The sequence below is a fragment of the Physcomitrium patens genome, chromosome 10, assembly GCF_059467195.1.
Source record: "Physcomitrium patens ecotype Gransden chromosome 10, ASM5946719v1, whole genome shotgun sequence".
In the NCBI taxonomy this organism is placed as follows: Eukaryota; Viridiplantae; Streptophyta; class Bryopsida; order Funariales; family Funariaceae; genus Physcomitrium; species Physcomitrium patens.
The window spans coordinates 11064005-11076118 of NC_143419.1; the positions used below are offsets into that span (position 1 = coordinate 11064005).

General features: G+C 41.1%; 2 protein-coding genes across 4 annotated transcripts; one reads left to right on the top strand and one right to left on the bottom strand.

Annotated features, from left to right (window-relative positions):
- The first annotated feature begins 149 nt into the window (after positions 1 to 149).
- LOC112287199 (TMV resistance protein N) lies at positions 150 to 5671 on the top strand. 2 transcript variants are annotated; one of them, XM_024529963.3, is made up of 5 exons: positions 150 to 1220; positions 2009 to 3173; positions 3473 to 3682; positions 3975 to 4719; positions 5240 to 5671. In XM_024529963.3, the coding sequence occupies exons 1-4, from the start codon at positions 553 to 555 to the stop codon at positions 4377 to 4379; spliced, it is 2448 nt and encodes an 815-aa protein (XP_024385731.1). In that variant the 5' UTR covers positions 150 to 552; the 3' UTR covers positions 4380 to 4719; positions 5240 to 5671. The 2 variants fall into 2 exon arrangements, with proteins under 2 accessions (XP_024385731.1, XP_024385729.1); XM_024529961.3 differs by having other exon boundaries at positions 152 to 1220; positions 3473 to 3751.
- A 1800-nt stretch (positions 5672 to 7471) lies between these two features.
- Positions 7472 to 10064, bottom strand: LOC112287202 (protein ANTAGONIST OF LIKE HETEROCHROMATIN PROTEIN 1). Of its 2 annotated transcripts, none has more exons than XM_024529969.3 (2): positions 9883 to 10064; positions 7472 to 9031 (listed from the first exon to the last, which is right to left on the bottom strand). In XM_024529969.3, the coding sequence occupies exon 2, from the start codon at positions 8958 to 8960 to the stop codon at positions 7596 to 7598; it is 1365 nt and encodes a 454-aa protein (XP_024385737.1). In that variant the 5' UTR covers positions 8961 to 9031; positions 9883 to 10064; the 3' UTR covers positions 7472 to 7595. The 2 variants fall into 2 exon arrangements, with proteins under 2 accessions (XP_024385737.1, XP_024385736.1); XM_024529968.3 differs by having other exon boundaries at positions 7472 to 9047.
- Between the last annotated feature and the right edge of the window lie 2050 nt (positions 10065 to 12114).

Sequence of the window (12114 nt, forward strand, 5' to 3'; positions counted from 1 at the left end):
AAATTGTGGATCCTATAACCATTGTTCATTATTCACCGCACATTGCTCATCTGTCACCGCTCACACGTCAACACTCCCCCGTGGACGCCAGAGAGCCTGCAGGCTGGACCCACCCTCACTATGGAGTTTCCCAGCGGAGTCCCCAAACTCAGAACTCTGACGGGTTTCGGGACCAGGGTTTTCAATGTGCCGTGCAACCAGCCTTGTACGTTCTAGAATCTTTCCAAGGCTGACTTTAGTTGTTCACGCTCTCTGCAGCGGTATTCGCATCCAACTTCCTGCAGAACGAATTAAGAGGGAGAACTGGAGCCTTGGCACATGAATTTGTTAATTAAAGTTGCACATGTAAACCTCTTACTTGAATTACTTCACTTGCACAGCTTCACATCACACCTTAAAAAGAGGTCATATGCTGTGCGATCAATTATGGGGAATAGGCTCAAGTTATACAACTCTAGTAGGCTTAAACCGCTAACTATGTAGTGGTCTGGGCACTTCAGGAGGTTAAGTTACAGAGCTGCTCGTATATTTTGTTCAGCCTTATATATCGGCATGTATCTCTTCTTAGGATTCATTTGTAAATGGATAGCGTGGGTGTGTGGTGGATTCCGAGGTGATGGAGAACAACATCCCAATCAAGCTCATAGCAGTCTCTACACCGACCATGGCGACTGCCCCCGCACACCTGAAGATGCGGAGAGTGATGACGTCCACAATCTCGGTAGCCCTGCTGTTCACCTTCATCGCGTCCTACAACAGACCAAGTATGACATTTTCATAAACCACCGGGGTCCTGACACAAAGCTGACGTTTGTCACCCACCTCCAAGAGGGGCTAAAGGAGAAGCAGTACACTCCGTTTGTGGATAAGTCACTGGGAGAGGGAAAACAAGTCTTCGAGGAGATCGAAGCAGCCATTCGAGACACACGGGTTCACTTGGCCATATTCTCTCCTGGGTACGCTGAGTCTAAATACTGCCTCGATGAACTGGTTTCTATGCTAGAATGTAGACGAAAGAGTCCCAATGGCGCTGTCACCTTGGTGCCTGTCTTTTACGACGTGAAGCCTCAAGCACTTCGCAGGCCCGATTTACCTGGAAGTCCTTTCTGGCACGCGTTCCAGCAGAAAAAACTCAGATATTCTGATCAGCGAATCTCAGCGTGGAAGAAAGCTCTACATGATGCAGCGGATATCAAAGGATTTGAGTTCAAAATCGGCGAGTATGTCCCCGAAACGCACATACAAAACTCTGAGTTGTTTGTAATTGAGTTTGTTTTGTAACACTCTGCTTTTGACAAATTCGACTGAGCTCTACATACTTGTTGAAGGTATCAAAACTTCACAAACCGCTAGCAGAGTCGCCAGTGGTTTGAATGGGCATTTTGCCTCCTAAGTTAACATTGTCGGTACACATGCTGTACTGTTGTCCACCTCCGTCTCCCAGTGTGTAGTTGCGAGGTTTACCAGGCTGCTCTTTAATTTTAGCTCCTGCTAGACCAATGGAGGTCGCAGAGAACATTCACATATGCAAAAATAGGGGGCTGTTTGGTTCCCTTCTCCCTCTTCTACCCCATATTTTATAGGGTGAGGTTTACAATAGTGCAGTATAGTGAATGATGTCTGATATATCCACCTTACATGTTTTTTCCTAAAGCTTCATAACACCATACACCTTGAAGTCTGGGATTTTCACATTGAATTGAAGCATGAAACAGTACAAATCCGTTGTCATCACTAGTTTATAGTGCTTCAAGTGCTTAATAGGTGATGCTAATTCTTGTCCTTGTACAAGCTTCTATCAACTTCTAAGCTGGCAGGCCTCACAATGTATGTGGCAAGTTGAGTCCAGCTTCGCTTCTAATGCAGGCAGTAAGAGTGCTTTTGAAAGGGTCACTAGTGGTTTTTGTTTGGGAGATTGGACTCTGATCAGTTTATCGATTCCAGAAAAAGATTGAACAGGGTTATTATTGGAAACCGATTGATGTGTACCGCGTGTGTATGTGGGCAGAGATACGAATGAGCTCAAAAAGAAAATCATCAACCGGGTGCAGGAACTAATTGCACCACGAAGCGGACAAAGCAGGAAACAGTCGGTCCCGAGCCCAAATGTTGGAGGCGAGGTGCTACTGAAAGAAACACTCAGACGGTTGGAAGAAATGGGGGACAACGTGGGAATACTAGGCATATGTGGCATGGGAGGCATTGGCAAAACAACATTGGCCCAGGAAGTCTACAACCACTACTCCACAGGTGGAAAATTCCTGTACCAAACCTTTCTGAAGATTGGAGACATCAAGGACACGAGCCACTTACGAAAACAGGCACTCCGCGACCTCCTCAACAAAAAAGAGAAGAACTTAGATGAAAGATACGTGAACCACTTCGAGGGCCTCGCTGGAGTGAAAGTGTTGGTTGTCTTAGACGACATATCCAACGTCGAACACTTCAAGGAACTTGTTCCCAACATGAAGAAGCTGGGCGTGGGAAGCCGAATAATACTAACTTCACGTGAGAGGGATACGATGAGAGCCATCATGAGCGAAGCACCGTCTCGATTTGGTTCCTACTTGCATGAAATGAAGCCGTTGGAAGCTACTGATTCGTTTAATCTTTTTTGGTTCCACGCTTTCCATGACAGAGAACTTTCAAAGGCCGAGGACGAAATGTTTCGCCCTCTCGCACTAATGGTGGTTAATAATTTGTGTGGAGGTCTTCCCTTGGCATTGAAGGTTATCGGACAACATTTGTATGGAAAGCCGCAGGAAGTGTGGAGAGAAGCAACCATGTCTCTAAAGGATAGACCTGATATCATAAATGTCCTTAGCATCAGTTACAAGGGTCTAAAGGAACAAAACAAGATGATGTTCTTAGATGTCTCTTGCCAAATGGTTGGTTTGCTGGAGGAGGATGCCATCGACATCTGGAAATCTTGTGGGTCTTGCAAGTCCCGTTACTGCATGACTTCTAAAATGGTCCATGATTCCTTGCAAATTCTGAAAGACAAGTCCCTTGTGGAAGTAGACAAAGATAGAAGAATGACCATGCATGACCTCCTTCGTGAGATGGGCAAAAAGATGGACGAGGTGGACAAGATTGGTAGTTTGAAGAAAGAAGGACATTGGTGCCACCTATGGGATCCTCTTCTCGTTAAATATTACCTCACGGATGACGAGGTTTGTGCATTTTGAACCAGATAAAATATATATATATATATATATATATATATGTGTGTGTGTGTGTGTGTGTGTGTATATATTGTTATTGAAATTATGAACAAAAGAATTTATCAAATTTATGAGTTGAGTTTGTAATGCTCAGTATTGATTTAATTTATAGAAGTTGAATCTCTACATGTGATTTCTACCACAACTGAAATGATATACGTATGTTTAGCTTTTTCTCTTAGCTCTGCATGTCTTTAAACATTGTTTCACAGAAGACAAACGTTAATACTTAATGTTGGTCATGGTAGGGGTCAAAGGAAGTAAGAGGATTGTCACTGGTTGGGGCGAAGCAAACAGATTTTGCTGGATTGGAGTTTAAAATGATGTCTGAGATCCACTTGATGCAACTAGATGGAGCTCGAATTGAGGGGGATTTCTCCCTACTATCCAAGAAGATACGGTGGCTGCAGTGGAGATCCTCGTTTCTCAGAGAGCTGCCTCCTAGATTGCACATGCAGGTTTTGGTAATCCTGGATCTCTCAAATAGTTACAGCTTAGCTCGACTTTGGTCAGACGATGATGCACAGGTATCTAAACAGAGGATTAGTAAGTATGCTGTATTTGGTTTTAATTCAATCCTTTGGATTAAAAATGCATGTTATTGCCTGATCATTATCATTATATATGTAGCTTAGGGCCGGCTCTCAATATAATTTACTAGTGATATGTATATGTATATATATATATATATATATATGTTTTTTGATCTTGTCGTGCGTTTTTTGAATGTGTCGTGACTGTCTCAATCAGGCCGTGCCCAGTTTACTGAGAGTGTTACTCCTTCAGAACTGCACAGCATTGGAAGAGCTACCAGAGACCATCAAACTACTGACCATGCTTAGAATACTGAACGTTCATGGGTGCAAAAGACTGAAACTGTTACCAGGCTGTCTGGGCGACCTACAAGGACTTCAAGAACTTAATTTGAATGAGTGCGAGAATCTGGAAAGGCTGCCCGAGGGCATGGTCAAGCTATCAAACCTCAAGGCATTGTCATTGGACGGCTGCAGTAAAATTGCGACCCTATTCTCAACCGAAGACGGAGAGCTGGGAGCAAATCTTATCAAATTTTCTGCTTTATGTGCTTCCAGCCTCACCAAACTATCGGGACCAAGCATACATTTGCACCTTGAGAAGGCCTCACCCGCTGGTTAAAAGTCTGAAAGGTGGAGACAAAGTGTGTGTGTTTGCTAGATCTGTGTACAAAGAATGGAGGATCACAGTCATGAAGGGGAGCATCTGCGTTGCATATAACCGGCCCGACCAGGGATTGAGGTCGGATGTTCTCGACGGTTTAGTTTTGAAAGATGGTGTGAGTGACACTCGGCATACGTTTCGAGCTGAGCCGTTTCCACTTGTCCTTCAGGTTGCCATTTTACCCATGCTAATCTCAATCTTTGATGAAAGCGGTGTTCGAATTGGTCAGGACATCAAACGCGTTGTTGCCCGCCCTTCTCATGATAAAAGTGATGCCAAAGCTATCCGCTTCCGAATGGTAAGTGTGCTCGACGTGTTATCACTCACTGTCTTGGTTTATAGTGCTGGTTTTATACAATATATATGACCCCTAAATGAATGAGAGGCAGTTAATATCAGAGTCAAATGTATGAAGTAATCAAAATATAGTTTTCCAGTCTGAAATGACTTTACACTACCTTGGATGATGGGGTAAGTGATATGGTTCATAATTGCTACCTACGTGGTCTCAAGGTTCGAGTTATTGTTGCTGTGCCATCCTTCATCCTCTTGCCCTTGATAGGAGCTTGCACTTAGTAAGTACCCCAGAAAATAGACTAATATGAAAGGTAGGCTTAGAATATTATGCTGAGGGCATGGTCTGTTTGGTTATTCAGTTCCTCAAAAATAACTGGACTAGTTTGTAGTAATGTGCTTAGGCATGGTCTGATTATCCATTCACCGCAGCTTGCTATGCAGGTCTTGTGTTTCAACTTTGAATTTATTGCACCCGGTGAGTCTTTGAGCTTTTAATAATTGGAATGGAATGTAATGTGCAGGTGCATTCTCGTTTCCTCCGACGATGTGATATATGCGAAACGCTCATCACAGGTCAACGTGGTTGGCATTGCAACGTGTGTAATGAGTTTGACATGTGTGAAACTTGCTTCAAGGAATCGGAGACTGAGAATTGGGAGCCTCCTCCACCCCATCGGTCGGGCCATCCCATGTCAGTCTTTCAGGCACCCAACCCAGCTGAATCTGAACCAATTTTGATGCCGAATGAACAGGGTGTATACCCGTCCAATTGGGGGATCAATTGGGGGTATGTGGTGTACGATTATCCAACTATGCGGTGGTGTGAAACTTTTGACTTCATTCGTTGAGACTTATAAGGTTCTCACTGCAGTGAGAGGTGTGGTTGTAACCGTGACAATTGAAGGCCATGAGAAGATAATACAACACAAGAGTACCAATGCGAGATTCATTTACGCACATGTTCTTTACTTTTGTTTATAATTATTCTCAATGAAAATTTAATATAGAAAGAACAATGAAAAGAATTTACCTTACAAAATAATTAAATAAACTACTAAAAATTTTACAACTTTTTAACTTTGTGCCATCATATTAAAAATTGTTAAGTTATCCGAATTATATATGCCAAATTTAAAATATGTTTTTAGAATTAGATATAAAAAAGTAACACAAATACTCTTCTTAGAGAAATTAAAACTTATTGCAGACATTCATCAATCTTCTATTAAAGACTACAAGTATTAAATTTTGACATGAATTACTTTTTTTCAATGAATACCATGTTTTCCTTTATTAGTTGACATATGATAATCAACCTTGGTATGTATTCATTGTAATAAAGTGTTATTGAAATAAATAGTAACAGTGAAGTATAATGTTTAATTACAAACAATCACCAATTCAATCAGCCCGTACATTACACAGTAATTAGTTGGTTTGTTAAAATTTCTTTCTTCAGCCTTTGTATAGTTCCACGCTGTGAATCCAAGATGTGGATATTTTACAGAAAGGAAGAGCTATATGAAGAAATGAGGAGATTTTTCAGAATGTGAGAAATTAACCAGGAAATTCGCTTTCTTTTATAAATTTGTATTTGTTGCTATTTTAAAACATTCAACAAGACCAAGTGATTTTGTGGTTGTTATTGTGTGAGATTTCTTGTTATCTTTTCCCCATCTTCAATTTGTGTGTCTTTTAAACTTTAAAAATATCCTCTAAATGAAGAAAAAGAAATCTTAATATATCTCAAATTCAAGTCACTCTGAATGAAATTACATCCCTTGTGGTGTACGACTCAAAAACTTGGCACCCAACTTTTGGAGTGCACATTCTTCATGAAATAAGCCAATTCCATGTAGTTTTTGACGATGGCAGTGTCGCAAATTCTCACACACAACCAATTCTATGCACTGCTTACAAAACATAAGAGAATACAACTTTCCTGTCTGCACCATCTGCTACGTCACTATACTGCTTATGATCCAACCCAACGGCCCTCGTTAACAGCGTTTATCAAAGTTGCAAGCAAAAACCAGAAGTGGGTAGCCCTTGATTGATCAGTAACAAGGAGATCACTGAACCTACTCTGATGAAATGAATTATCCACAGGCAAAAATTCTCCGCTCCAGAATCTTGGCACTCTTGAAGAACAAACTTCTTTGCAATCATTTGATTCAGATCTGTGTAACCACACGTATCGTAACAAATCGTTGAGATAAACTCTGTACAAGATAAACAGGTACCAAACTTGCACCGTGGAATGGCAACTTCAAGGACTTGCTCAGGTAGCACCAAATTTTTTGAGGCGATGTCATTGCGGAAGAATATCCTGGTAAAGACAAGATTAGAACATAGTAGAATAACAAGTAATACAAGTCTTCGGATTGCTATTCGGATCTGCGTATCGAAAGTCAAATTCGCTGCTGCTAATTTCTCTTGGTGAACCAAACCGATATGTACGTCTGTCCCTCTTTCGACCGTAACAGAGAACCTGCAGCTTCGTGTGGAATCATGATAACCATCCGGCAACTGTGTTATACGGCATCTTCGACGGCACCTTCGACATCAATTCATAAACCTGGCTGGGTATTCGGGAATTAAGAAGTCGAAATACGCGCATAAGAAATTACTGACGTTGTAGGACGATACTTCACCAATCGCCACATCGAAACATCACAAGCCGCAAATATTTGCAAATGCAAGCGAGCAATTTACAACAGTAAGAAAACAGAAGGAAACGAGAACTCGTCACAGCAGATAAAATTGCACTTATGGTGCCATCATCCTCACAATTACAAGCCTTGAGAGTAAAATACAGATGATTTAATGATCCGTAATCGGGCACTGTATCAGGCGTTTAAAATGCTCCTATACAAGTCACAAAAAGGAAGAACCTGCATGAACGTTGTGAAGCAGGTTATGAGCAATCGAGTCACGAGCCTGTAGGGCTGTGATAGGAAAGTTGATGTTCTCCGGCAACATCTCATCATCAACAACCTCGAAGTGAAGCTCGGGGTCAAACATTTCGTTGTGCATCTCGCAGATATTGTGCAGCACACAGCATGCACCCAAGACAGCAGGCAGCTCTTGCAACTTCACCTCGGTTCTCCGTTGCAAAAACTTCCAACGTCCTTTCAGACGGCTGAAAGCATTTCGGGCAATCTGTAGTACCTCCACTACCTTTTCGTTGAATGCATGTTGCGCCCAAGTTAAGTTGTGTTGGACATACGGCACCAACAGCCAATCCAGCAACGGATACCCAGGCCCTCCAAGTACCCACATTCCACGCAGGTCTTCACTCATTCCACGCCTAAACAAATTCGATTTTTCAAACACACGTTCGTCGGACATGGACCCTGGCCACCCGATGCACACATCTGTGAATGAACCGCGTGCATCCACCATTCCTTGCAAAGTGATGGAGTACGACGTTTTCTGATTGTGCTCAGTATGCCGCTTATTGAAATAAGCAGCCACATTGATCTTGGGAGCTATAATAGGAATATGCGTCGTGTAGAGGGCCCCAACCACATTCCGCATCCCAGACATAGCCTCAAATTCCCGCGTCACATGTTGCAGACGCTCTGCTGACGGCCATTGCACATACTTAGGAAGCAGCACGTCATTGATTGCTGCGCAGACCTCTAACACCATCTTGTGACATGTTGATATTCCAAGTCCAAAGCGCTTTGAAACAAGTCGCAAGGGTTCTCCTGTGGCCAACCGCCAGATGCACACTGCTACTCTCTGCTCCACAGGTATGGCTGCCCTGAGCATAGTGTTCTCCTTCGCCACCGCTCCTGCGAGCTGTTCACAGATGAGATTGAACGTAGCGCGACACATCCGAAACGATCGATGGAACTCCTCGTCTGGAAACCCTGGGTGATTGCACTTTGCCCACCATGCTTGCGACCTATTTTTCACCCATAATCGACGATGCACGCTTTGTTGCGTTGATACTGCAGCTCCCAACGCAGCTGCTGCTACGTGAGCACGACGCAACCGACAACTTTCAAGGACATCGAGATCCGCATATAGAGCTTGCAACTGACAGTAATAATTCTGCAACCATGTGCGACGACGAGCATGCTGGTGTTGCCATTGTAGATATGCGAGTGTCTGTTGCCGATCTTCCCACTGCTGCTGCTTTTCCTCCTCCTCGTCCAACAGTAGGAGCAATAACAGCTGCCACTTCCTGTTCCTGTTCCTGGTAATGCGACCGTCAGCACCAGGCGCCCTCATCGTCGCTCATGCAATGCTCGCCTTCACAATTTCATCCTCATCATCCCCTTTCTCGAGTAAAATCCATGCCACTGTAAAAACGCAACTCTAAATATAGGGCAAATGTCAGCACTTGAAACACAGATACTAAACCTAACTGTTTGAGACTCTGCTCATACTGGAATCATGAAATGTCAATACAGGAGCAAGTCCGAGTGTATCCGTATACAGTGAGATGCAAGTCTCGTATCAGTACTCAAAACTAGCTAATGTAAAAAGTTTTCTCTCACGGTTATTCTGAACTTTGACCAGACTTAAGTGTCTTCCATGTCATTTCTAACACATAACTTGGCGGAATGCAGACTACCAAGAAGAGCTGACCTTGAATGCTAACATTGAAAAAATTAGGTCAGAGTTGTATTCTCAACGTTGTCAAATCCCCTCCAAAAGTTTCAGCGACCAGCAACGAGCCAGTACATAAAATTGAAATCCCCGGAAGCAGAAATTTGTCATAAATCGCGATACTCTACCCTCTGCTGGCACCAAAAGAAGCTCATACTACAGCCTAACAATAAACATTTACTTCAAAAAAAAAAATGAAAATAATATTAAAGTAAAACAAAATTGAAAGAAGCGGACAAGCTGCCCGTTTTCGCAAGGCAGCCCTGCAGGGAGGGAGTAAAAACAAAAAAATAAAAACAGCCGTCCCTAATCGAGTGAACCGCCCAAATCAAAACACCAACACACAATGCATTGATTCAATACTCCTCGGAAGAGTAATCCCACCCTAACATTCGAAAACATTCCGCCCTTCACCTCGACTCCAGTCTCCGTCGCCACAAATTTCCTCAGTAAATGCACATGCACAAACACCACGTGCAAATCTTTCCCCCAACGATTCCTTCTTAAAAGAAAGTTTCACCGGCAGGGTTGTGAGACGTACCCTCGAAATTCCGAAACGCTGCAGCTACGAAGTCCACCACCACTCCCAAGTCGAGTAATCGAACGCGAACAGAAGGAGACGCACACCCAGCACCGCCGAGAAAGCACATACAAGGGAACAGAACGAGAAACACACACACACTCACACTCACAAACACACAGACGCCCCTCCACCAGCCCGGAAAATAATAAAAATAAAAATAAAAATAAATCTGGGCCCCACGCACAACCCCGTCTCTCGCCCAAGCTGGAGGACTAGCGCCGTGGGGTCCGCGGTTGAGAACCGGAGACATGCACGAGCCCCGCCTCTGATAGGTAGACACCCTGGTATACATCCGGTACCTCCCGGTCATGAGCCTCAGCGGCGGAGAGCCTAAGTACCCCTGGAGTAGTGGCGAGTTGATAATAGAATCCAGGAACGAGTCTCCAATTATGCTTTCGGGGTGGGGGTGAGTACCGAATCTCGAAGCCAGTGTTGGTTGCATAATAATAATAAGAAGAAGCAAATACCCATTACTTGCTTCTACTGCAAAATAACCTCTTGCTCGCTCGCCATACAGTGCACTGAGGCATGGGCTCCATTGCAATTATTTTACATTCGTCCTGCTAAATAAATAAACAAATGAATAATCACTTGTCATGTGAGAAAGGTAACTTTGTATGTTTGGATAATGGGTTTCTCGGTTGATTACTTTATTCTTTAGGTGTTACAAAAATGTTGTGAATTCTTGTATTGATTTCCGTTTCTTGATTTTACTTAAAATTAATTAATTTAAAATTTATCAAATGTATAACATTGTTTTCAGACCAATAGCTTAAACTACGATAAGATTCAGTGATATGAGTAATGCATGGTGAAGAACTATGCTTACAAAAACCATTGTATCAGATCCTTCCATTTGATTCTTAAACTTATGCATTTCATGCTGAGTGGTTAATCACTTATCTTACAATTATTTTAAAACTTTGCACAATTCCTATGCAAGAGAAATAAATAATTTAATAATCTATAATTATGGAGGGAAAATAAAAAAATAAAAAATAAAAAAAATAAAAAAATAAAACAGGACAACAACAACTTTAATTGTTGTGCAATAACAAATAAAGTCTGAAATGACAATTTCTTCAATTTACTGTTCCCATTTTTCCATTTCACAGAAAGTTTTTTGCTACTTTGCATAATTCATATTGTTCTTTAATTTTCATAAATTTTAATTTGATCACAAAAATTGAACATTACACAAAATACTAGGCTCGACTTTCTTTGATGCAAAAAGAAAATTTTAATGATAAATTATCTTTTCTTCTATACTATACTTAGTTGTCAAGTTTTTTGATGTGTTAAACTAAAACAGTAAATACTGTTCCAACATCCAAGGATACAACCACACATACTGATTGATTCATGACAAATTTCAATACTTCAATTCTTAGGGAATATTTAAGAAAATTGAGCCTTAAATATTATTAATGGAAACAAAGACTTCTACATATTAATATTGATATCTTGTTGTTTAATAAAAAAATTGATGAAAAGAATATAATATGTTTACTTGTAGAACAAACTTTTTATTTGTCAAGTTATTCCAGAATTACCTTATTTGTTACTCTCTCTCTCTCTCTCTCTCTCTCTCTCTTTCTCTCTCTATATATATTTCTATGTTTCGATACAGTTACAAATTTTAGATCTCTAATTATTATGCTGTATTCTATTTAAAATTTGATATAATTTCATACATACACATCTTTAAAATATTCAAGGATTGTTTGTCACATGTTATAAAACTAGTTTGTAGAAGGTTTTTATATATACATATAAAATTTTGGAAATTGACTGAACTATTATGTATAAGTTTTAAACTTGATAATGCAATACAAAAAATTAGACAGATAAGCTCGGCGTTTTGAAGTTGGATTGACTTCAACCACAGAGCTAACTTAAACCAAATACTCATCCATTCTATGGTGAAATGAATAGGTATTCTCAGATGTATATTGAGTTAATTCTGTTTTGATTGATTTTCAATTGTTTACAAAGTTGTATTTTGTTTTGTTTTTTGTTATGTACCATGTAGCTAAAGGCCATGGTGTCGATGATTCAGTACTGTTGGAAAGGGAACCCTACTTGTGTCTGATGCATGTTTTGTTTTAAATTTAGTACATCCATTTTTCAGCCTATATGGTAAAGATCCTCACTTCCATAAACTATTCTGTCATAATTTCCCCAAAAAAT